The 26,925-nt window shown below is 40.3% G+C and overlaps 1 protein-coding gene across 1 annotated transcript in view; it reads right to left on the bottom strand.

Annotated features, from left to right (window-relative positions):
• LOC118120519 (contactin-associated protein-like 5) overlaps positions 1–26,925 on the bottom strand; it is a 95,998-nt gene that overhangs the window by 36,285 nt on the left and 32,788 nt on the right. Inside the window, exons 5-12 of the mRNA XM_035175552.2 lie at positions 21,576–21,779; positions 20,241–20,425; positions 18,032–18,175; positions 14,350–14,617; positions 8,713–8,856; positions 7,566–7,725; positions 3,958–4,064; positions 2,326–2,445 (exon numbers count right to left, since the gene is read on the bottom strand). Of these exons, the coding sequence (XP_035031443.2) occupies positions 2,326–2,445; positions 3,958–4,064; positions 7,566–7,725; positions 8,713–8,856; positions 14,350–14,617; positions 18,032–18,175; positions 20,241–20,425; positions 21,576–21,779 (1,332 nt within the window). The remainder of the gene's footprint in view (positions 1–2,325; positions 2,446–3,957; positions 4,065–7,565; positions 7,726–8,712; positions 8,857–14,349; positions 14,618–18,031; positions 18,176–20,240; positions 20,426–21,575; positions 21,780–26,925) is intronic.

The raw sequence follows: 26,925 nt of genomic DNA, 5'->3' as shown, positions 1-26,925 counted from the left end.
CGTCACATCTTTGGTGTCACAGTTCAGCTGATGCAGAGCACGGTGGCTTCACAGGATACCACAGGGTCGGATGGAGGCCGTGCTTCTACGCTAGTAACACTAGACTGGTTTCAGACGCAGTTTTATAATTTACACTAATTGTTTACTGCAGATCAGAGGTTTTTAAAGAGGGAGGCGGGGCTCCCCAGGGAGGCTCCAAACTGTTTCAAGGGAGGCTCTGTAAACTGAGGTAAGAAAAAATATATTAATATTTTTTAAAGCAATTTTACATTAGTTGTCAGAAGAAAATCACTGAAAGTAGCTTTAATGTCTTTGGTTTGGTATAAAGAGATGCAGTAATTACTGTTTTTCCCACTCTCCCAGAGTCAGAAACTAAAAAATGCCCCAGGACAGACTAAATCTTTCCATTTAGTAAAGTCTGAAGTTATATCAAACAGCAAGATTACGATGTCTCAGCTCAGTTGTTGAGTGTCTATGGAATTAGATAACACTAGAAGGGTGCTTGGGGAGCGTTTACCTCTGCCAAGGTTAACGCTCTATCTCACAATGTTAAAGAAAGTGGATCTGGTCCTTTATGTGGGTCTGATCCAAAGTTGTCAGGTTTCAGTGGGTCATATCCCACCCTGCCCCAAAGTTTCATGGAAATTCTTGTTGTAGTTATTGAGAATCCTGTTGACAGCCACACAAACCAACAAATAAACACAATTGAAAAATTAGAATGGAGCATATTTGCCCAACATTCCCATCCATTATCTTTTCTGCTTATCCTTTTAAGGGTCATGGGGTACACCCAGGACAAATCGCCAACCAAAACCAATCTACATGTCTTTGGACTGTGGGAGGAAGCCAGAGGAAACAGAATATTCAAACTCCACACAGAAGAGACATTGGCCGCGAATCTTCTTGCTGTGAGTCTGTGCTCAAATTTAAATGTATATTTCTCGGACCATTACCTATCCTTCCACCAAGTTTTGTGAAAATCTGTCCGGTTGTTTCTCGATAATCCAAACAAACAAACACACCGATGGACAGGTGCGAAAACAAAACCTCCTTGGTGGAGGTAATAATTATGGCCACCGAGGCATCCAGAAATTTGAGCTCAACTAAGTAAAAGAACTAAGGTAGACAGAGAGGAGGCTTTTCCCAAGCTCACTCTGACGCCCAAAGATTTAGAATCCCAACCCTGCAGATCATTAAAAGTCAAACAGGAAACTCAGTAGGTGTTCAAAACACAACAAGTTGCCCTGAAGTTTGTTTTGGATGTTTGTGCTGCACGGAGCACAGTACCTAATGATTTTATTGACGGCTCTGCCTCTTTTTTTCTCTTCCTTTAGGGAGAGGGCAATGATTTCTCCTTGAGCGACACATTAACATCAGGACATTGTACTGTATTTCTAAAATCAATGGACAAAGCTTTGATTTAAATATTCCCTCTTCACTGCTGAATGAATACTAATGTGAACCATGACTGTGGCAGCACATTTAGGTCAGAATCACCACCTAAACAAAAGAGAACCCAAATGCAACAGGTGGATTTCTGATAAACTCACTGCACACCTTCATTCTTTCCTGAGGACTAATAATTTCCAGGCTGGTCACTTCTTTATGGCGCCGTTATTAGTTCAAAATGTCAGCCGTTGCATGCAAAATATCATAACTCACTGGCACACCGCCATGAAAGTAACTGAGCAGATTAATGTTTCCAGGGGGATTAGCCCTTTTGACTTTAATGACCACATGCTCTGATGGAAATTGTAGCCTCTAGAGGCCACTAGTGATCATTTAGACTAAGCTTTTTAAAACGTTATCTTGCCGTGACACTTTTTTAATCTGAGCAGCTTTTACATGGCTGATTTCAGAGGAAGGCGCAGGAAACTTCTTGTGGGTTAATTTAAAGGTCCAGTGTGTACGATTTTGGTGAAAGGCATTTATTGTCATAAATGGAATATTAAATAATCATGGTGATGTGTTTCATCTAAATTGTATGAATTGTAGTTTTCTTTACCCTAGAACGGGCCCTTATATTAGATTTTTATATTTAAATCCTCTCTACGGAGGCCGCCAGCTAGCTTAAACTAGACAAACTAAACACCTTTTGAGTTTTTAGGTTTTTTTTTGATATAGTGCTGTGTGAAAACAGCAGAGATAAACTCTCAGGAGCTGAACCAGATGGACCCTAATGATTGGTTACTGGAGGGTAGACATTAAGATAATGTGGTGTGGATCAATGCAGAGTGATCTTTAAGTGAGTGGACTTTCTGCCACGTCTCATTGAAACTCCCAAAAAAAATAAAGGTGACAACATGGGGGCCACAGTGATCTCACCTGTCATGTTGCAGTATACCTGTGTGGGCCCCAGGGGACCACTCCCATCTGGATCAATGGAGTAGAAGCCCGAGGAGCTGCCAATCAGCTTGTACGCCTCACAGGACGACTCGTAGATGGCTGAAAGCAGAGTGGGGACACAAATCAGTTATTGCTCCAAGAAACAGCCCACGCTCTGACAGCTTTCTCCTGCACACTGCACACATATTTACATATTTTTTGTTTACATATGGATGTTGGTGTTGTATGTTGTTGTTCTATCTAAAGTCACTTTGAGCAGTTTTTGATCTATATGGATACTGTAGTTATATATTAATGACTGAAAGGCCTGATCAGAATGCATTTACTACAAAATTCATGCAACATGCAACCCTCGACATTAAAGTATCTGATCACCATACTGTCTTATTTATAGCCTGCCTCTGTTAGTTACTGTTTTACTGGTGATAGCGTCATAAATCAGCAATAGTCAATTGAATATGTATAAGTTGACATGTATAAAATATGGAGATAAATAAGTAAATAAGTAACCTAAGTATATAGAGGAAAAATATAAGATGAGAGTATTTTATCGTAACATAATAATCCTATTTATGTTGTTTGTGCCTTATTGTTCCTATTTTCAATAAACATGTTTGACATTAAACACACAAAGATCATGAAGGTGTTCGAAAAAGTTTTCAGGATGAGCACTAATGTGTTTACGGAGATTTTATCTACATTAACTCGGCAAAAATAAACAAAGAGAGGCCACTAATGTTAATCCTACATTTTTCTCCAGCATGACTTATTGGAAATAAAACATATTAGTTCATGTGCTATTACGTCTTTTAAATATAACTTGTAGTCCAAGAAAGAAAATCAGTGTAAAATGAAGGTGGTTGATTAGCCCGACATGTTAATAATCCCAAACTTTTTTTTCCATATGGTTTTTATCTGTGGTGTTTGGAGCAGCAGAAACTACACTACATTCCAAACTATGTCCAAACTGTGTCTCTAACACAGTTAACTTGTGATTGGCTCCAAACACTCAAGTCTCAGAGATTCACGTCTGAGCCGCACACGGAAAATGTGTTTCTGAGGGAAGCTGATGACAGTTGAGGTGAAAAAAAAAAGGACCTATTTTTAATTCAGCAGTTGCTCTTTTCTGTCATGTTCCCTCTGACGTGCAAAAAAAACAAAAACTCACTGCATTTGCCTGCATATAAACAACTAATCAGTATTCTGGGGCAAGGGGATTTCACACATAGTTTCCAGCAACAGTATCTCCACAGCTGATATTAAGACGTTGTCGGGGGATGTCAAAAAATGCAGCCCGGGAGGAAAAACTCCTACATGTGGAGTCAGACTGAACTCAGCCAGTCTGTAAAGCTATTTAAGAATATCGCAAAAAAACATTCGAAAGTGGGTATAGCAGTGATGATTGTAAGGTCATGTCATGTTGAAGCGGGACAAGTTTTTTTTGCTTCGCCTCTCAGGGCACAGAGCGACTCTGCGAGCGAGACAGGAAAAGATGTGTGTGCAGAATCAAATGACACAGCTCAGTAGACCTCGAATAAATGGGGAGGTACAGAGGCTGTAATGGCAAGTTTGAGACAAGGTGGTGAAATGAACTTGAGACGAACTGCTCACAGTTGTGACAGGTCGCTCCCGAGTATCCCGTTCCCGAGCAGTCGCAGGCCAAGGAGCTCCACGTCTGAGAGCAGCGGCCTCCGTGTTCACACAGGTTCGGGAGGCACCTGCGAAACCATACAAAAAATATGGTTTTAGAGTTTGGTTATTTTCATTTTTGGTTACTCTAGTCGTCATTCTCTTCATTAATCAGTTATCAAATCTGATCAGACTTTATATAAATAGCAATAGAGTGAAATGCAACACAACAGCAATGGCACTCAGGCAGGGGCGGATTCAGGAGTGGGGCCATGGGGGCCAAGACTCCTGTCAGTAGTCTTTTAAAATATATATATAAATTAGTCAATAAATTAATAAACTATTCACCTACTAACAAATGAAAAAGGAACAATTTGTTGGCTTTGCTCAAAGCTATAGAGCAAACAGTGAACGTTGAATGATTTACTCAATCAGGAATTGTGCATGGATGTAGGAAACATAATTTGTCCCTCTGTGAAAATTGGGGCCCCTTTATGGTCCCTGATTTAGAAAAATCCTTGATCCGCTACAGCACTGAGTAAATCGCAAGCAGCACCACATTTCCCACACTTTCAGATATCAGTCCTCAAAACAAGCTCCATGAATTATCCGTGGGAAAATGCTGAAAATGTTGAAAAACATCTTATTTCACGATGTTAAAGAAAGCCCCATGAACTGGAGCCACAATTTAATGGCTGCTTCCCTGACCAGAGTTTCTTGGAAATCATTCAAGTAGTTTTTGGCAACAACAAACAACAAACAAATGTAGTTGGGTGACCTCCTTGGTGGGGGTGAGGAAATAAATAAAAAAATCTGAATAAAAATAAAATTGTTAGATTAAAATAAAATGGATTTAGAGAACATGAAGCAAAACACGTCTGTTTTGCCTGAGCAACAGTTCCTGTTCCTGTTGATTGACAAGTTGTTAATTGTTTCAGCTCCAGTTTACTCTTAATAGACCTTTGTCTTCAATTTAGCCAATTTTCCAGCACATGGATTCATAAAATAAATCACACTCTTAGTCGCAGGAGAAATTACAGTAATTTCTTGACAGCTAAACAAAACAAATCTCCAAGCGTTTGTATTTGGCATCAGTAGAAAATACTTCTTTTGTCAGTGTTTACGAAGCTGATCTTTTATTTATCAGGTAAGCAAGACCCCTGTTCACCGCTCCGCTTTATTCTTTTGTCTCCTGTTATGAACACAAGCTTTTGAACTTGCCCAGAAAGAATAATTTGCTGTTTATTCATGTTCCGTGAAGCAACATTAAAAATCAAATAACAAATAACAATAACTGTGAAAATCATGGCTTCTCACACAGTGCCCTTGTCTGAGTTTCTGAGAAAGCTGACACATCGAGGTGTTTGTCTAAAAATAAAAGCATTACTGTCACCTTCAGACTAGAATGCCCGTTAATGGGATTTCACCACAATGAGCGCTCCACAGAAATTTTTAAACCGCACTTTTCTGATTAATAGTCCCTTCCTCAAGCCTCCTCCAGTTTCACATAATTGCCAGCCTTTCAAGCGTGCATCTATAATTTCATACACTTTCATCTCTCACCTATTAACTGCAGTGGAGTGGGCCAGCCGCAACACAGATAAGGTTGCACCCACTGGTTTAATTACCATCAAGCTATTTTCTGTTCTAGTGTTCACGAGTGCCCTTACAGGTCATGAAATTACAGTAGCCGGCGCACCCAGCTGCACGCTCACCGCAAATTAAGTCACGCGATTTAATTACACAGACAAAAGGAAATTAACAGAGATAAGTAAATTTTCTCATACGCTCGGGTCATTAATATGCAACAGTCACCTCAAGGCAGTAAACAAGGCATCATGTTGTAACCTCACATCAGATAAAAGCACAGAGACGCATTATAGACTATCTTTGTGTGACATATGCTTCATAATGCAGATACTGTTGATCTGTTGTTTCATGTGTATCTTACAAATTTTAGGTTTTTCAGATTTAGAGAAAATATTACATCAAATAGTTTGTGCAATACTTTAATATGATTAACTATTTTGGAATTGTTCCACCCAAGGCAATTCAAAGAGCTTTACCTGATATATAAAAGGCTTCACGACAAATTCAAGGCAACTTAAGACAATATAAAAAAAGAAATAGATCATTTAGAAGATACATAAATACATAATAAGGTTGGGAACAGACAGCGGACTCATATCTTTATACTTTTTCTTTTAGTTTTATTCATTATATTTTTTATTTTAATATATAGTTATTGTCATATGGTGGTTGCCTCTTAATTTGCTTGATCTTTCCCCCTATTTTCTCCTGAATGTTTCTTCCCCACCTCACACCAAAACAAATTCCTTGAATTTTGAAAACCGACAATGAATCTGAGTCTGGATGGTTCATAACTAACAGTAGATCAGAGATTCTTTGACATAACTCTTAAATCATAGTTCGTATTATTTCCATCACTTCTCCAGAAAGAGAAAAACCCCCTTTGAGCTCATCAGTCACTTGTTCATTGACGCTGCATTTGGCCGTGAAGCCTCACTGTCATCGTCGGCCTTGGTTACAGCAGCAGGCAACCGAAAAATCGTTCTGATAAACCCACTGTGCATATTCCTAATCTTGAATGGTAGATAATCAAAGTTAGCATCTCGACACGACTCAAATAAATCCTAATATTGTTCTGCATCCGCTTGATGTGTAAAACATGTTTGTCATGTCAACTTAATAGGATGATAATTTATTCGTGTTGTGTCTGTCAGGTTGATGTGAAGACCTTCTAGTGGCCAAAAAACGATCAGTGAGGCTTTAAAGATTTTTCTTTATACGATTCAAATGGTTACAAATGTGCTTTTAAAACATCTGAAAAAGTTCATTAAGAGCTCTATTTCAGCCCAATTACCACATTACATTCAGACTCATTCATCAATATATTAAGACACAAAAGGTGTGTGCATCTCCGCTCGGGGGAAAAAAACTCGTCTCATTCAATCTTTCTGTCATTTCCCGCAGTGCATCCCCTCGCCTACTCACACGACAGACTGGCAGCGCTGTTGTGTTTGCATATCCTCCGACAGCGAACAATCTGGCCTCGAAAAAGGTAGTTTGAAATCTGACAGAGGAGCAAGTCTCCTCGGGGCAAATACAAGGATAAAAATGGCAGTCTGCATGTTTGTCTCGTTGCTGTAAATGTTCCGAGCCACAGGCAGACATCCAGCGAGCTTGTGGGTCTGCCGCTCCCGTTCACAGGGCCCACAGCTGTGCAGGGTAATGAGGGATAGCACGCCACACAGGACGGTAGGAAGCAGCTTGTTAGCATAGCCCTCTGCCAGAGAAGGTGTTACCGAGACTCTGTTGCAATTTAATTGGATGATCCTGTCAGCATGTTTGTCTCCGTGGGACAAGATGTCAGTGACTTTCAGGCTTCTCTGTAGACAACATAGTGCCATCCACAAATTAACCAAGCGGGCATGAATAACTCTGCTGCCAACTTGGATAATGTTTCTCCCATTTTTATGTCTGACACATTTTGCCTGTTGGATATCACCAAGATCTCTGTGAGAGGTGTCCTCTAATTAAATACAAGGGTAAATAAGAGATTTCATCACCTATCTCTCATGTTGCACGTGTCGAACTGAAGCTCGTGGTAATTTCCCAGCAAACCTTGCTGCACATGACTGAGATTCGTTGGCTGGCCGTTGAGGAACATGAGCCGCATGCAGCCTTGGAAGGACGGAGTCGGGATCTGGCAGTCGGCCACTGGGCAGCCTGGATGGAGATAAAACATGATGCAAACTTTGGTTTTACTGTACAAGCAACATAAACCTGGGAGGAAACGTTCTGTTACAGTGTCTCTGTTAAAGGTGGGCTAAGCCATTTAAATCCAATACATTTCTCTAATATCTATACGTTCTGGTTTCAATACACAATTCTGGATCTGTATTTGGGAAACAGAGAAAGCTGAGAATGCTGCTATAGGTCTAGACTGCTGAGGGAACCCCCATCATGCACTGAGCACTTCTCCCCTTCTTTCTGTCGCTCTGCTTCCACATTTATTTATTTATTTTACTACATGTCACTAACTTTGTGTTTTTTTCCCATCCCATAGTCTCTCTCTCTCTCTTTGCAGGTATCTCTGACTCCAGAGCTGCAGGATTCAGACAACAATAACTATTATTATATGAATTGTTGCTGCTATCGTTAATAACATCTTTACATCCAGAATTATCACTCTTATTGTTTTCATTATGGCAACTAGGTATGGTTGTAACTAGATGGTACACAACTGTTCCCGGTCTCTCTCTCCTCTCTCTTTTCTTCGGAGTTTGGTGCAGCAGCAAGACGTAACGCTTCCTTTTTATTTACATCACATCCACACCAGCGTCGGCTCCTATCATCAAAAGCTCTCGGATCTCGTGGTTTCTCCAAGTTGACGTCTCCGTCGGTGTCTCCTATGTGTATGGCTCCTGAGATATGTGTATCCTTTTTGTTTTGAACAGTTCTGTATCCGTCGCATGTAACAAATGTCGTCAACACGCCCACTCGCTTGCGATGAATCCTCTGGAGGATATCCTTGCTCATTCAGACACTATCCAGAGTTTTTACTATAAGGGGCTGGCAGGAGAAACCCCGGACTCAGACATCTGGGGGGGATGGAGTTTACTTGTTTTAAACTTAAGTTCAAATATCCATCTTTTACTTCCCCCTCAAAGAGGAACATAATAATGTATCTTTAAAGTGTGAGAATCCACAAACCTCCAAAATACAAGTTGGCTCTTGACTCCACTTGTTCCCACAGCTCAGTCGTGGAGCACGGCTCTCCATCCACAGTCACAGAGATCTGTAGGTTCCTGGTGTCCAGACTCACTGAGTGCCACAGTCCATCACTGACTCTGAGACCTGCAGAGGAACATTTCGCATTTTCAAACAGTGAAGTCAGCGGCAGCACAGAAAGTTATTTGTTGAGGGCCTGGAGGCTGTGAATGGTTTCCACCACTGTGCTCTTGTTTCATCTAAATGTGTGACACAGTCAGAGTGGCAGTGTTTTCGAAGTATTTCCTGTTATCAGGGCTCCATGCAGCAATAGCCACGGGAGCACGAGACTTTTGATGATTCATTTCCCCGGTGTTTAAGTAAAGATATACACCTTTTGACAGTGATATTTCTGTACCTGCCAACGCTGCAGTCAAATCCCCAATTTCCCATCAACACTTTGCCTTTCGCACAGATGTTTCTTGGCATCACACGCAGTCAGCCTCTTCAAAAATAAGTCAAACAACCCCCTTTCTGTGTCACAAGATGCATTCTTGATGCATATTTTATCGTCTATATTTAGTTGACGTGTAAATGAGTAAGATTGATTCTAATGTCAGCTTGTCGGTGTTAACTAATTACTGTGGACTTTGCATCGTTTCCACTGATGTAAAACTAAGCCCTGTACTCACCTACTGTATTTTATAACTCCACATTTCACATGGGATTACTGCGGCTGTAATTCCTCCTCTCTTTGTTGATTTGGACTTTGAAAACCTATGAGCATGTACCATATGATGCATTGCAACAAATCACAACAGTGTATACAATAGTTTAAACTAGTGCCTCATTGACCGGCTGCAACATTACAATGAGGCTTGTATGTTAATCCCTCAGTAATAATTATGATAACGTGGTAAAGCACAAAATAATAATAATGGCCAAAAGATTATCTTTAGAAAGCTTGAATAATAATAATCAGAATAATAATATTTGATTATTAATTATTTAATGCAAAATTATATTTAATGTTTATTGTGTGTTATATCCTATTTTTGGCAAAGTAATTATTCTAAATATACTATCATATGATAAAATCCACAAAATACTGTGTAATAATACACATTTTATTAATTATTAAAGATGCTTATCATCTATATCAGGATATCATGACAACCCTTATATAGTATAATATAATACTGTCTTCCTGTCTGAAGCTATTTTGCTTTTATATAGATTTTCTTTATAAAGTTAAATGCACTGAAGTAACAGGTTCTTTTTAAAGTGGACTTTAAAGTTGACTTTCATTGACACCTTGCTGTTAATTACATAAAGATCCTGCTTGATTTCTGAAAATTATGTTTCACACAACTCACATTGTTTTTAAGAGACTCTTTCATCTACTTTAACTCAACATACGACATAAAGACAGAAGAAGACTGAAGGTGTGTGTTGCAACGACTGACGATTAAGATGCTGTGTTCAAGCTTGTATGTAAGTGCAGTGGCAGAATAAATAACACATGTTACACATATTAACAGTCGTCAGCGATGAAGTTATACCCATATGATTACTGTAAGTAAGGAAAACAAATCCAAAATATCAATGTAGCAAGCAAAATTGTTTCTGTGTCATTCTAACTGTCCAGACAAGAATAGTATCAAATAAAACAATGTATCTTATTGGTATCATAGTAAAAAAGTGAAGTAAAATTTGAATTCTATTTCCTTAAAATATCAAACCTGATGACCAAACACCAAATCTTATGCTAAATCAAATTGATTTGACCCCAAGGAACCAAAATCAAGCTGAAAATCAATCCAAAAGAGTAATAATCCAACCCAGTTTCAGCTATAAAACATTTCTTTCAAAATGACACTGACATCTTCACCGAGCTGCAGCGCTCAGGAAAACAACACCATTATTGCGGCGGTGACTTGAAATGACTGAGCCACACCTCCGTTCTGCCCGCGCTGACTGGTCCCAGACTAAATTTGCATCCAAATTGAGCTGCGTGTGCTGCGGCTCGGGAGCCGAGCAGAATGCACCCTGGGAGTGATTTGAGTTAGTCCAAAATGAGACGTGTCCAAGCTCCTGGGAAAAGTTGAGATTTTCACCCAGTCCACTGATGCCTGTCGCTTACAGCAGAACCTTTTATCCCGCAAGACTGCGAGTGCCTTGGGCATTTTTCTCCACTCCATTGACTGCTTCACGGAATAAACAGTGTAGCCGCGAGGGACTGCAGGCGAGCATCAGTGGGAGTTTCCTCTTCCCCCCTTTCAGCTCATATATATATCATGATCTGCTCGCTATCCTGCTGCTGGCCAAGCTGGGAGTGTCATAGCACTGCCCAGCACGCGAGTGTTCCCTATCATAGCGGTGATCTGCATGAGTATTGCTGCCCCGTCAGGAAGAATAAAAGCTCTGCCTATTCTCATGTGTGAGACGACACCTTTAAGCCCCACTGATGCCTCCTGGAAACACACATTTCAAGGTTTCATGCCATGACTACCGACCTCAAGCTCTTCCAGCACAGACAGGCAGCGTGAGCTCAATGAAACAAAAGCTCATCTTGCTGTTTCCCGTCGTGTGTGTCTCTTTGTTTGAGGACAACAAAAATTAAGCCTATGGCTGTTGATGCAGATGATGTTGAGGCCGAACAGACCAAGAAACAGATCAATATTTGTTCCACACTAATGCTCTTGAAGCCTTTATCAAACACTGGCGACTGAGTTTATCCTTAAGCGATTCTACTGTCCACTTGTCAAACTGAATAAGAGTTTTAAACTAAGAGACATTTCTTATAAAACTGAAAAGCCGGATTAAAACAGCAGGTTAAATATAGAAAATCTGCAGATTTACAGGAACCCAGGATGAGCCCCACGGCTGTTTAACGATTGCTCAAAGACCTCTGCTGCGCTGAGTTTGACTTCGCTATGAGCTGTGTGATACCTTCATGCCTTCACAGGAAAGCAGTGAGAAAAAGTGAAAATGCTGTAATCTATCAACTTGATTTACTCTCAATTAAAATCCATAGTTTGAGATTCACAACTTAACTTGGAATTCATTTGCTGCAATAATTTCATTATTAATGAGGATAATGATTTTTAGCAGCTGATACAAAACATATAATGATGTTGCACAGCAAAAGAGGCATTAACAGGTATCTCTTTAAACTTAACGCGACCTGAACCCCTGCACAGCATGCAGTAAAGATTCAGCAGCAGTCAGTCTGGCCCTCTCCGCTCCGCTCTCACTGTTTGTTATGAATCAGCACATCCATCATACGGAAGATTTCCAGCGGCTCCCAGGATCACGCAGCCTTTTTTCGCACTAGACCAGCATTATTGCAGTACCCTGGTGTAACGAGGGAATTTACCCCCCACGCCCGTGTTTGATGCGGTGCACTTGCAGAGGACGAGTCTGCGTCTTACACACATTTGTAGACAAGATCCCAGGGATTATCTCTCGGTGCGTTTAAAATGTTAATGGTCTCCATGGTGGGTGGCTACATTAGCCTCTCCTGAATTTGAAACCGAGACGCTATCTGCACGCTTGCTCGATAATAATTTCAGCGGCAAGTGTGACCTCCAACCATCCACCCAAGGAGGAAGCAAAACAAGGAATCAGAACGAAAATCAGAGAGTGAATAAATAGATAAACACCCCAAATTAGCGGAGACGTCGATTCATATCAAAAGCAATGTGAGATTACATCTTCACTCTGCTAAATTAATTTGTGGCGAAACTTTCACTTCACACATCATTGCAAACAATAAGCAGACTCCAGGTCATATTTCTCGTGTGCTACAGCCATAACACCGATAGGCCCCCAGAGAAGATAATTTAATGCAGTTTGAGGAAAATTATATAAAAAAGGAATATTTTCCCTGAGCTGCGGTGGTTGTCTTCTCCATCTGTATTTCCCTGCAGCTCACCGTTTCTTGAAAGTCTGGCTTACCCAGCCAATCATAGTTATCGGAGTTATCTCTGCTAAGCAATCCCATGCACAGAATTGGATCAAATTTTCTCCCTGTGAAAAAATAAACTTTTTATTGAGGACAAAGGTGATAAAAGTAAGTCAGATGCAATTACTGGCGCCACTTAGCGTGCTCTGTTTCCAGATTCTGGATTAGGATGAGTGACACTGTCTGTCTTTGTCTGTCTCAGTTAAGTGAAGCACATAAAAAACAAGCAGCCTGTCGCACTTTGGGGTCGACATGCTCAAGTAGATGCATCTCAAGTTCCCGTCAAGTGAGATTTAAAAAAATGCACATGTATTATCATCTCTGAGGTCAAGTTTTAAGGACGTGATTCTTTTCCTTTCTTCCACAAAAGTAGTTTTTTTTAAGTAGACATATGATGATTTTTCAAATGTAAAAGTTCTGCAAAGTGAAAAGGTCCAAAGCCTGTAGTAAAGCGAGCTCCTCTCCACCGCAGAAAAGCCTGAAGCTCCTGATGATCCTGAAATACCTCGTTACTAGACCGGCCGATGCTTTCACACCAGCGCGATGTCACGTAACGTCACAATGCCCCACATTTGCATAATACAACACAGCAAAACAGTAACAAAGCCAAGCTGAGCGAGAGCGGAGGCCGACATTTCCTCCACGCGCTAGAAGCTGTCGACCAATCACAGAATGGTCCAGCTGACCAATCACAGCAGATTGAGCTTCATCGGGGGTTAAAACCAAGTGTTTGAGACAGAGGCTGAAAAGAGGAGCTGCAGTGATGGACAGTTCGAGGAAAGTGATGGGTTTTCTGAACATCAATACACAACACAGCCTGAATATGAGCACAGTATGTTTCCTTTAAATAAACGCACTTAAAGGAATGTTAAGATTAAGTGTTCCTCGTTTGAGCTCTATTTAACGTGTTGGATATGTTTCCAGTGTAGCTCACATGTATTTTATCTGGTACCTCTTCTATCAATCAATCAAATCAATCAAATTTGTTTTGCATAGCTCATATTCACAAATCACAATTTGTCCCATAGGGTTTTAACAAGGTGTGACAATCCTCTGTCCTTAACCCTCAACAAGAGTAAGGGAAATCTACAGTGCCCTGGTGTAACAAGGGAATTTACCCCCCACGCCCATGCGGTGCACTTGCAGAGGATGAGTCTGCTTTTTAGAGACATTTGCAGACAAGATCCCAGGGATTATCTCATGGTGCAATTAAAATGTTAATGGTCTCCATGGTGGGTGGCTACATTAGCCTTCTCTTTGCTGGAGCATTGCATTGTGTTTCCTGGACTGTTACCAACATATGCACGAGTCAAACAAAAGAGTGACCCAGTCACCAAAAAACCACACAGCACAAGTAGAGGTACCTATAAACCAAAATACTTTTTACCCATAAGTGGTGAGACCTAAATTTTTGAGCGACAGTTCAGGTCCTACTTGAATTTACATAATTTCACGATTTATAACAGGTATTGTTTATTTTGGATGTTTGTATCATGGTTTCAGCCTGATTTAAAAATCAATAGACCCCCTAATTACTTCATGTATAATCATGTATTCACAAAAGTCTAATGAAAAGTTAATGTGAGAATTTTGCATGTTAGTGTTAATGCAGCCATGGACAATCCTTTTTCATCTCATGTCTTAGCATATGTGTGTGTGTGCTGTGCACTGACCTGTGGAGACCTCTGACTTCTGTTGTCCGGAGCTGTGGAGGGTCACACGCAGTTGGGTGTTGCTGATCTGCAGCTCCAGTCTCTGGGGCTCCGGGTTCAGTGGCACAGACAGCAGCAGCCCATCTGGGTTCCACGTCCTGAACTGGAAGCGAACAGAGAAGCCTCCCGTGGCAGATGCTGCTGATGGAAGCGACAGGAAGCTGCTGCCGGAGCTCAGAAAGGTGCAAGCCACCAGCTGGGGCTGCGAGCACGAGAAGGTCACGTTGCCCTGGAGGATGACAAAGCCAAGGACACAGATTTGCATGTATCTTCAGCTATGTTCGGGGAAAGCTGGTCTCATGTGAAATTCATTGTTATGTGTTTCAAAATAAATGTCATATGCACAAAAAGGGGCCAGATGGTTAAAGAGCCACGAGCAAAACCTTAACCTAACCTCAGCCAGGATCATTAAGTGACATCTTTTACCGGTTATACCGAATTATCTGTCATAAATTATAAAGTAATCAGCAGCAGCAATTAGAAGCCTACTACTAAAACGGAGCCATTAATTCATGATATTAATGCAGCTGCAAAATTTCGTAGTGTTTGATATGTCACAGATTTCAGTTAAAAACAACTTTGCATGTGATTAAAGGAATAGGTTGACATTTAATTGAGCTTATTTGTTTCTTACTGAGACGATCGATACCACACTCACTCTCCCTGCACCTCTAAAGCTCAGTAATCAACACATCAGATCTCCTTCGTTAAGTCTCTTCAACATGGTGCATCGTGCTGGAACTTTCTGTCCCTGGTCAGTCGGGTCTGTAGCCCCACCGGAAATCACAAACTTGTCATTCTCACTTTTCAGGTTTTATACAGATCTTTCGTGAGATTTTTAAGCTTTCTCTAAACACAGGCCATCTGCTTGAATTCAGTCCTTATATTTAGATTAAGTTAACTCGCTGCTCCCTGTCACTTCAGATTTTCCATAAAGACAAGAGAGTGGTATCAATCTTATCATCCAACTCCGCAAGAACCATCTTATTCATGTGTATTGTTAATGGCCCAAGGATGGGCAGTGTTAAATTTGTTGCGATTTGAACAAGTGATACGTCTGATATTGATAAACTTTGAATAAACTGGCGACACATAAGTGACGTTATTCTGCGAACTGAGTTGGGCTTCACTGAACTTTGACCAAACAGGTGAGCAGCTCTTTGCGTAGCAGCAGGTCTTTTATCCCGCGGCTCAATTACTGCAGGTCACTTTTACCGTTTTAGAAAAAAAAAGCTGCAACCAGCATCTCCATGGACCAAACCACCCTATTCCAACAGACAAGTTTAGAAGGGACACGAGTTAAGAACTATTTCATTAAGAATAGCATATTACATATACATATAAATAACTCGTAAATCTTGTTGTTTCCACCTAGAAATTGAGACAAACTTTATGTGGGTATTGAGGAAATCCATTTGACTCAGAGGCCATGTAAACATAAGCAGAAATTCCTAAATGGATTGTGTCCGCTGAGAATCCATGGATCTATTGAAGTTTGTTCGCTCCAAACCGATACCGTGAAGCAGCCCAACGTAAAAAAAACATTTCAGTATATTTCTGTGCAATGCAGAGGTTGTGTTAGGTACATTCAAACTTCAGACTGGTCATGTCTGTCGAGGTCAGAGTCCTATCAGTCCCGACGCCTGCAGGGCAGCACAGAGCAATCACAGCTCTTTGACTCTCAATGTGATTCCTCTATCAACCTCAGGGAGATTGTCCCATTGAAATTCCATTACAGCTTCCATCTTGACGCTCTCCCTCTCCACCTCCCTGCCTCTGTTGTCAGTAAAGGCTTTTTAACACAGCAATCAGACATTAAATGGAGGGGGTGTCTCAGATGAGATGTGGCTTGTGGCTCTTTGGCCGACCGGTCTGATTTGTGTGGGAGGTCGAGTCTCTAAATGAATCCACTCACACACTTGGACTTAATGAAAGAGTAGTTAAGATTGCAGTGGACGTAATGATTTTTTTGAAGTTATACCCTCTTTCCGATTTCTGACCGGCATACTTTAAATCGGACTAATCAAATATAATCAAATCTCAAATAGAAAACAACAAAGAGAACTTTAAAACTTTTACTTTGGCCACAGTGGTGATGTTGGATGGTTTGTTAGATGAAAATAACATAGTAACTGTAAAAATGGATCAACCGAGATATTCATGGTTCCCTGATGATGTATCCTGAAAACTCTGGGGATGTCCTGACATTAGCCATGTCCTCCTCCCCACCAGGAATAGATTACACCGACTTCGGCGATCCTGAGTTTTCGTGTAACGCCATCATCAGGCCAAAATTTTTGCTTTTGTAAATGTGAAGTTCCTATCGACTGCTTATAAAGATGGATGACATGACAGCTCTCCAAAAGTGAAGCCAAAGCATCTTGATCACCCCCTGGTGGCTGCACTGTAGGTTATAATCCCAACCCAAAAAAGTCAAAAGTGCACATTAAATTATTTTAGGTAGATCTAATCACACAGTTAATACTTAGTTAATTGATGCTGTAAACGCAGTGAAATGACATGATCGACAGCTGAAACTTGGCGGGATATTGCAGTTCCGACACCTGACCACTACTGTGCAGATTCTCCACATGACAACACCAGCACGAGACAGCAGCACCCGCTTCCACAATATTTTGGCTTTACTTCTGTGTCATCCATCTTTATTGACATCCTGAGCTGAACTTTGGGTTTAGCACAAATTGGCAAACACTAGCATGCTAATTCCCTTTGATCTATCACACATACAAACATTACAATTGTTAGCAGTAATACTGTGAGCATGTAAGCAAACTGGTGTTAGCATTTAGCTCAAAGCATCGGTATGACTACACAGAGCTACAAGCATAGCGCACTACTACACAATGAACTTCATTCTTTTAGTGTTGATTGGTAAAGCACACTATCAAGTTTAATTAAGTCTAAACATAAAAAGCTGGAATTTAAAAAAAAATGAAACATTGAGAATTACTAAATGTAGTAAAGCAGGTTGAACCAAGAAGAAGTTCTGCAGTGATCTTTATTTACAGCCTGAGCCTCTCAGAATGCCTTTGTTGCCGACTTTCTCTTCCTCACCCTTTCTGTAACTGTCCCTTTCTCTTGAAATATAAATAAATACATTTTCCCTGGTACAAAGATGTTCTGGCGTAAGAATGGAAAAATGTCTCCAGGAAACCATTTGGACGGACTCATGCAGGATCTACAGAGGAAGCTGAGGATCCTGATCTGGCAAATAGAGCTTCCACAGAGGTATGTTCTCACAGGTGTATCTGCACATATGTAAAGTGAAAAAGAAATGCTATTTAGAAATGCTAAATATACGCAATAACCAGGACATATATTTTTAAGCTGTTAAATATTTAATCTCTAATTAATCAAATGTATGTTTTGATTAGATATCTATTGAAAAAAAAGAATATTGGTTATATTCTTATCGGATTTTGAAAAACCCAAATATTATTATCTGTATAAGCCTGAAAAATCAAGTAGACGTCTGGCTCTTAAGCCTGAGCGTTTCAACATCCATCTTCAAAAGGAAGATCTAATGAATTTCGCAGTATAGAGTATGTGCACTGAATACAGATGTTCAAGCAGCTGACTCACTCTGACACATGCAGACACTCTGAAAGTCCATCAAACTTACCACACTGTGTATCTGTGGCTTGCGTCTCTTTGCCAGGTCTATGATATTGATCCCGTTGTAGTAAAGGTTTTCCATGCAGCCGTGGAAGTTCTTCCTCAGAAAGGTGCCGGGTTTACCAGGCAGCGGGATGCCCCCAAAACTCAGCTGCATGGTGAGAAGGAAACACAAGAGGTGAACCACTTATCCCTGGATACAGAAATGGATCCAACACGAACAGGTACAGACATGCATATTCATGTCTGCTATGTTTATACAAATAATTTCCATTTCAATTCTGTTCTGTATTTTACTGTGGAACCATCATCAGGCAGTGTAGCCTCAAAATACATGAAGCCCACACACTTATTCTCACCAGTTTCTGCATAAACAGCTGAGCCAGTGATTCAGCAAGTGAGAAAACAACACCCACTCACTGAATCCAAACACAGTACACTCTACAGTGATAACATGAACGCAGTATGTGAGCCTCTGGTCTGCAGCTTTTCATGGTTTGATGTTTGTCCTTTCGTCAAACAAAGGGGAATCTTGATGCTGCAGCAGTTTGGGAAAGACCTTTTCTTTTTTATAGCGTGGCAGTACCCTTGTGCAGAAAGTATAATCCATAAACATTTTCTTCTTTGTTTCTGATTCCGCTGGAGGGACTTGGCTGGCCTGCACAGAACCCTGACTCCAGCCCTATCTAATGCCTCTGGGGTGAACTGGAACACCAGCTGTGAGCCAGGCCTTATCGCCCATCATCAGTGCCCACCCTCACTAATGCTCTTGTGGCTGAATGGAAGAAAATCCCCTCAGCAAGGTTCCAAAATATTTCTGAAAGCCTTCCCAGAAGAGTGGAGGCTGTTATCGCAGCATAAGAATGGCCACGGTTTTGGTATGACATTATTTTGTCATTGCTTGGGTTTGGGCTGTCCTCACACTTTTAGTCATGGCCAGGAGTAGCATGTTTGCTGTATTTCAACAATGCATCTTTAAAGGTGATATCTTTAGGAATTTATGCTTGTCAACCCCCCGACCCCTTAGAGGGGAATTATTGTATTTTTCAACCTGGGCCTTATGTGTTTAAATGTGGGAGTGTAAATTAAAGACACTTTTGAAATCGGTTCAGTAATCCTCGTGGCTACAACGCGATCTTACAGGGCAACTGCGACAGTCTATAAAATGTCCACAAAAAGTGCAGTGATACTGCCGGCAGAGGCGATATCATGTGAAGAAACATGCATTACACACTCACATTTATAAACAAAGGACCCATGTTGAAGAATATCAGAATACCCTTTAAATTACTGTTGCTAGGCCTGTAAAATCTTAGCATAATTTTTACTCAATGGTTTCAGCCAGTTTTGCAGGATAAGGTCGACGAGTTATTTTTTTTCAGATTTAGCTAATTAACCCAAAACATTGTCTCAAGGTAATCTAGCTAACTTAATCTATCAAACTCTTTATACACAGAAAATTGCTGTCAAAATTCCATGTACACTTCTCCATCTTACTGCTCCTATAAGTCAAAGCTTTCTCTCCTCTTCTCTGCCCCCCTCCGATTCATGGTGTTCTCCAAGGCTCCACAGTTGGTCCCTTATTGTTCTGCACATAAAAGTGTTGAATTTCTCAAAACCATCTTCAGCTAAATGAAAAGAAAACGGAACTAATTCCCTATTTTAGAGAAACATTTGTGAGGCCTTTCTGCAAATATCAAACCTGCAGCCAGAAACATGGGTGTGATATTTGACAGTGACCTTTCATTTGCAAAACAAATCACAACCGATAAAAATCATGTTTTTATGGGCTAAGGAGCAGCTCAAAGATCAGGTCTGTTCTCTCTCGGCCTGATCTTGAGAAGGTCATCCATGCTCATATTAAATCTCAGATAGATCATTGTAATTCTTTGTACTCAGGGGTTGACGTAGAAAGCTATCTCATGCTTTAAGACTCAAAGACAAGATCATATCAACCCTGGTTTAGTCTCTCTTCAACATTTACCAGTAAGTTTATGCACTTATCTCAAGATTTTTTTTAACCTTTAAAGAAAGTTATGATTGATTTCCCAGCGACATTGCTGCGTTATAAAAAATGGTCATTATACTTATGTTTTCATAATTTGTGTTCAGAGCTTGATGATGGTTGTCTGGCCTCCACTGAGTACATTTATTAAGTGGTAAAATCACTCTAGCTTACCTTCAATTTACGTAATTGCCTCGGCTCATGGACTCACCTCATAGTCAACCTCCAGCGAGTGTCCTTCTCCTTTGGTTTGGAAGTGCTGTGTGTGGGAGTCCACTGTGAGGTTAACCTGCTTGTTGAAGCGCTCGATGTGAACAGAGTGCCAGTGCTGGTCGTCCAACAGACTGCCCACAGTGACAGCAACACGGCCGCTGCTGAATCTCAGCCGGCTGTCATCTGGGGAGGAACACAAAGGGAAGAGCTCAACACAGTGAGCAGCTTTACATTTTCCCACAGTGGAGACAGGCGGAGTTCAGACGTAGAACGAAGGCCAAACAAAAGCATGTGTACACAGAATGATGCCCTTTCTGTTCGTTCAGATGACGTACACTAGCCTACCAACACAAATACGGGGTGAAGGTAGGTATACAGCTTGAATAGTTATTACCTCCTCCAAGGAGGTTACGTTTTCACCCGTGTCTGTGAGTGTTTGTTGGTTGGCAGGTTTGTTTGTCAACAGGATTTTGCAAAAAACGATATAACAGATTTCCCCTGTACTTGGTGGAAGGATGGGACAAGGGCCAAGAGAGAACCCATTATATGTTGGTGTGGATACAGACAAAGGGGCAGATCCAGGACATCACTTTCTTTAAATTAGAGGATACGCTGTTTTTGACATTTTGACTGATTGCGCAGAATATAAAGCTTGGACCTTAGACTGATATCTGTGATGGTGTGCAATTTGGTGCAGATCCAAATAAAGATCTGGGTCTGGCAGATTCAAATGTAGTTTCATAAGGGACCTATCAGCCCTTGTGCGCCACTGAATGCCATTCTAGTTTGGACAATGAATTTCCGGCTGAATCATTTCTGTCAAGTAATGATGAACTAACTTACTGTTTCAGTCATTTATCAACTAAAAATGTCAAACATCTTCTGGTCTAAGGTTTTAAATGTGGCAATTTTCTCAGTGTCTGATAAAATAATAGTATTGTTGAATCTTTTTTTTATACAGATTCATCCTTTTCATTTGCTTTAGCTCTTTTAATACATCATTTTAATGGTTTAATTTTTAACTGCTTTTTGATTTTAAATTGATTTCTTTTGATTTTGTCTCCATTTTAATATTCCTGTATAGCACCTTGAATCTACCTCTGTGTATGAAATGGGCTTTTTTTTATGTTGTGAAGCAAACAGGTGAAAGTAGGGCCAGATGTACCAATGACAACCATCACTCAATCATGAAAAGAGCATCTAAAATGTGCATGTTGTAAAGGCCTCTCAATATTGCAGGGATTCCAAAGTCACCAAGGGAACATTGACATTTAAGACAAAATTCCTCTGTAAGCAAAACATTTGCGGGAAAGGTTTGTGACGCATCGTTCACCTAAGTTGAGGTAGAGGTCCAGTCTTCCTCGGTGGAGCTCCAGGGTGATGTAATCTCCTCTCTGCCCCTCTCCGTGCAGCAACACGCCCTCGGCCTGGTGGCTCTTGAATCGCAGAGAGATCACGTCCTTCACCGTTGACATGGACTTCTGGTTAAACCGATACAGCAGCGAGCTTCTGCCATCGAAGTCTGCCACATAAGACTCTAAAGGAAAATGAGAGTGACCCTTAAATTAGTGTTTTATTCCGTTAAAACTTACAATACGAAAAATGTGCTACTTGGTTGTGAAGATCCCACTGAGATGAAGTGAAACTTTTTAAAATCACTGCCAAACTGAACCGAGCAGGTGTCCTAAATGTGCAACATGTTACATTTAGATGGTGCCAGAGAAAAGAAGGAGTTTGGAACACAAGAAGTGGAAAAACAAAGTGTAATGAGGTGGCTGTGGCAGCAAACACTAGAAGGAACAGCAAGTAAATACAAAAACAACCTGGAGCGATGCATAGCTTAAATAGCACGCATGTTTTATCAAGGAATTGTATTTTTTTTCTATATTGTGATGATATCAGTTCATACTGAAATCCTCATGATGTCATTTACACCATACAATGATTTGGTTGATCTAAACAATCTGTAGATTCTGTTATTGGTTGAATATTTTATTGCATTACAACACCATATGCTAACATTTGTTTGACTGAATAGTGATTTCAAGATGACTTCATTCCTACCATCTGACCATACATTATTTTTGTTAAATAAATATGCTTTAGGTCACATCTAAAGTCCAATAAGATGCAGATAAACCTTGAAAAAATCATGGACATCATATGATGATCAATATACGATTTAGGTTTATCTATTATCTGCGGATTTATTTAATAAACATTTTTTTGACCATTTTTATCTTGACCCTCGACCTTTGACCCATCAGCTCCAAAAGTTAACAATCTAGAGATACCCTCCCAAGTCATATTCCTACCAGGTTTAATAAAAACCCAGCATTGCGTTGTTGAGCTATGTTGCACACACACACACACACACACACACACACACACACACACACACACACACACACACACACACACACACACACACACACAGGTTAAAATGTGAATTGCTTCTTCAGTCATTTCATTTACAGCTTAATGCCTCCTGCTAGCTTTCTGTTCCTTAATGCAAAAAGATCTGTGAAATTCACTCAAAAGCCCCGGGATAATCTGCTCGGTACCAACACTGGTTTTGCTGTAAATGTATTTGAGTAACACAGGGTGACCGTCTGCATATTCTGTCCACGGCGGCTCCAATAGGCCGCTGTCCTTTGTAGCGTTAACGTTGGCTCCATTCCACTGCCAGTAAGTCAGCCAGTTCCAGGGCTGTGGCTTTGTGCACGCTCGCTCACTGGCATGTCTTACCTTCACACCTAATAAAGTGCAGCAATCGATATACCTGTGCTTTGCCTGCCATTTTGACAAGTCGAGAAATGACTGCCATAAAAAGTGTCTGTAGGAGCTAACTGCACGGACCGCACGGGTTTATCAGTTCCCACACAGTCTGTCACGACTCGTGCAATTTCGTTAATCACTGTTCGAATGTGGTCCGGCTCTGCGTCGTCCCGCTGCAGTGGTAGTGACAGCCGGGCTGTTGCAGCAATATAAATGAATATGGAGTATTTTACACAGTGATGAGGACTTTTCTGCACACAAACAGTTTTTGCTCTACCTATAAAACCCTGTTAAATTAAAGGGGAATCTAGAACTCTACGACCACTCTCCATCATACAGTCCAGGGAGAGATCGGTTAATAGTATGGAGCATTTTCAGTGTCACCTCTAGCTTCAGTAGAGACACGTATTGAGTACTAAATAGTCTTTAATGCAGCAGAATGAGTTGCATATAAATTGTACCTCGCTGTGTCTCTGTCTCTCTCTGTCTATTTTGGCAGATAAGTATTTCCAGTAGCTGGAGTCGATCATTGGCTTTATTGTAATTCAGATTTTCAGTCGACACAGGCAGACGAGTGAATCCAAAAATACCCAGAACAAAAGGAGGAGTATATGAGGCCACATTAGTTTTATACCTGCTTATCCAACATTAATACCCTTCAGTGTGTGGAGGTTGGTCGTCATAAAACTCTCTCTGTGGGATATTCTGAGGGTGTTTCACAGCGAACTGACCGGCTCATCTAGTTAGTGCCGCTTCATAACACGTGGGAGAGGCGTATAAGTGATTCCCCATTACATGCATTTGTATTGAGGACGGTTCAGGTTATTAATTTCACTGTGTGCGTGAATCACTTTTTCCTTTCACTCTGCACACAGAGCTCCGGCCTGTTTTAGTTACTCATCATAATGACGAGCACAGATTTAGACATTTCTTACATTAAATATTTTAGGACACTTGTTACGAAAATCATGATAATCATAAAAAATGTAATGTCAGAATTTAAAAAGAATTACAACTTTATTTACTGATGGTTAGCCAAGCATTTATGGCAACACACATGAGTAGCATAATGAAAACGGGGCTTGGCTTCTGCAGTCAGATATACATATTTCCGTGTACTATTTATATTTATACTGAAATACTTTAACCTTAATGCTAGTATAATGATTTAAATATCTGATTCAAATTAAGAGAGAATAACATTAAATTCTCTATCAATCCTGAATTAAATTGCTGAATTGATTATGCTGCTACCTCTTTCGATTTTGTGGAATAACAAACCTGTTCATAAAAGCTTGTATTTTTCATTTAGAGGTAAAAACTAGAGGGGAATAAAGTAAGAATCAGCTAATTATTGATTTATCTAACATGCTAGCTTCCATGTGAAAGTTGTTATCTTAACTCCAAATGATATTTCAGAGCTGTTGGTTTAAGCTTGGAAAGTGGTGTACTTTTTTAAGTGGTTAAGTCATTAGAACACCACTGCTAGGCAACAGCAGCACGGATGCTAATAATATTATTGATTCAAGAAGCCAACAGTCGGTAAAGTGGATTCAGTGTGAGTGATATTTAGGATGAAGGTCTGTTGCATATAGCTGAGAGGGTCTCAAATGCAGACACGGACGCTCAGACTGGTGAAAGTGAATTTAATGAAACAAAACAAAACAGGCTTGGGGTAATCATTGGCAGGCAAAAGGGAAAAAGAAACACATAACTGGAAACTGAATGGAGACGCAAGGAAAAACCATGGATCCATGTACCATATAAACAGGATAACTGAAAACAGGTCTGAGAGGACAAAGACACAAAATCACTCACTAATCACTATATAGTGAGTTTGTCATTTTGTAATGGAGTCTGAATGTTTGGTGAAGTTTTCATACCCTGTATAGTGCACTTATTGTTTCCCACAATGCATCGAGATAAGTAGTGCACAACCGATGGTCACTGTTTGTGAAATAAACATTTACAATTAACTGTGGGATTTTCCACAGGCCAAAGTTATTGCAACAATGACGTCTTACAAACGCAGGGAAAATGTGCTGAGTTGTGTCCGAAAGCAGAGAAAATTTTGATTATATAAACGGTTATACGATTAAAAATTATGCTATATTATATTAACTTATCATAAAATGAAAAACAAATTGCCTGGCCTTTACCATTTCTGAAAAAAATCTGAAAAAACACCATAACTCATGGACTCTTTATATTTTAGGTTTAGTTTTCAGTCAAGCCAGTTAAAAAACTGTTCTCACAAAATGAAACGTTTATATTACATAATATTTTAGAGAAGTTAGTGAAACACATGTGATAACTGAGTTTTGCTGAGTTTTGCCCTCGTGGAGCAGCATTGTTCTTTTTGGAAACCCACACACCAGTGGTGTCGACATGCGTCATCACAGGCTGATCATCCAGAAAAGCAATTTCCACATTTCCTCCCAGGTTTGACACTTCCTGTCTTTTTTACTTGTGTCTGTGAGGCAGCTTTGGTGTGTGTTTCATGTTTCAACATGCGTCCGCTGACACCAGCTGAAGCTGTTACCACTGGACTTCATGAGGAGAGTCTTACTCACAGTCCCTCCTTTGTCTTTTTTTTGTGTCCGTTATGTGGGTCACCTTTTTCTGCCATGGCAGAGCAATGACTCTATGATGAGGCCCACATAGGGTCTGAAGGCAAGCTATCCTTTTGTAAACCCTTAAAACCCTTTTCCATTCATTTCCATCTATTTACATTTCCTACTAAGCTTATTACTAAACATGGTCATAATGCATGTGTGACCCCTCAATAAATAGACCATAACAACTTCTAGTTTCTTGTTTCGTATGTCGCTAAAGCAAAACCTTGGCTTCATCAGCTTATACATTTATAAAACACTAATTTTCTGTTTTTGTCACAACTTAAATATAAGATGATTCATTTTCACAACCCTTTAGGTTAAGTTAGGGTTAAGTTATACAAACAACTAAACACTACCGCAATACATTCAGCTGATTTCATAGTTGCTATACAATTCACTTGTATCTGTTTTTTCTCCGTAACAATCTGCGGCAGATTAAATAGTAGCAGCTCGTTTTAGCCGCTGGTGTGACTGTGGGTTAGTACTTAGCACTACGGCTAAACACCTTGCAACAATGTGCGAGACTTCCGGGTTGAAATAATGATTTGTTTTCCTGCTGATATTCCCATTCTGCAGACATTGCATGAAAACAGCAGTAGAAAACTATATATACTGTATATGCACAGAAGGGCAAAAAAACTGATATTCAAGAAAATATATTTCAAAATTGCACATGTCAATTAACAGACTTCGAGAATAAACTGTAGTACAAACTCCTTACAGACTAATTAATTAAGCTTGTGCAAGCATTAACACCGAGCCTGCGTTTTTCTGTGTTTCTATAGTTGCAGGCTGTATTTTGCATCATTTAGCTGCACACACTGCTGGGTTTGTTTGCTGTAGCTATAAAATAACAGGTTACCTGCTATCTAAACCTCACACAGAACTGTCACACATACAGTATTGTAAGAACAACTGAAAACTGACAGAGTAAAGAAAAATGGGAAAGGTGTTTGTTTAGTGCATTTAAAATGATATCTACCTTGAAAAAGAGACGCTGAATTGAATTGCCTAAGCATTTCGATCACAACCGAAACCCTTAACAAGAGCGTCACCAGATGTTTCCACATTTGTCTGGAGCTGCTGTCGAGATGCATCTAATTCACAGATTTATTCTGGGAGTGTTGAATGTGGGGAGATCACGGTGCATGTGAGCCGCTCACGCTGGCTGTCTTTTGATTAATCATTTTCACTGCTGGTCTGCAGCACCAAACAGCATGTTAAAAGCAGGTGTCGAGGAAATGGTTCTCATCGCTCTCGATCAGGAGAGCAGCTGCAGAGCTGGAG

This window comes from Hippoglossus stenolepis, chromosome 13, assembly GCF_022539355.2.
Source record: "Hippoglossus stenolepis isolate QCI-W04-F060 chromosome 13, HSTE1.2, whole genome shotgun sequence".
NCBI lineage: Eukaryota > Metazoa > Chordata > Actinopteri > Pleuronectiformes > Pleuronectidae > Hippoglossus > Hippoglossus stenolepis.
This window is presented reverse-complemented; position numbering and strand designations above follow the sequence as displayed.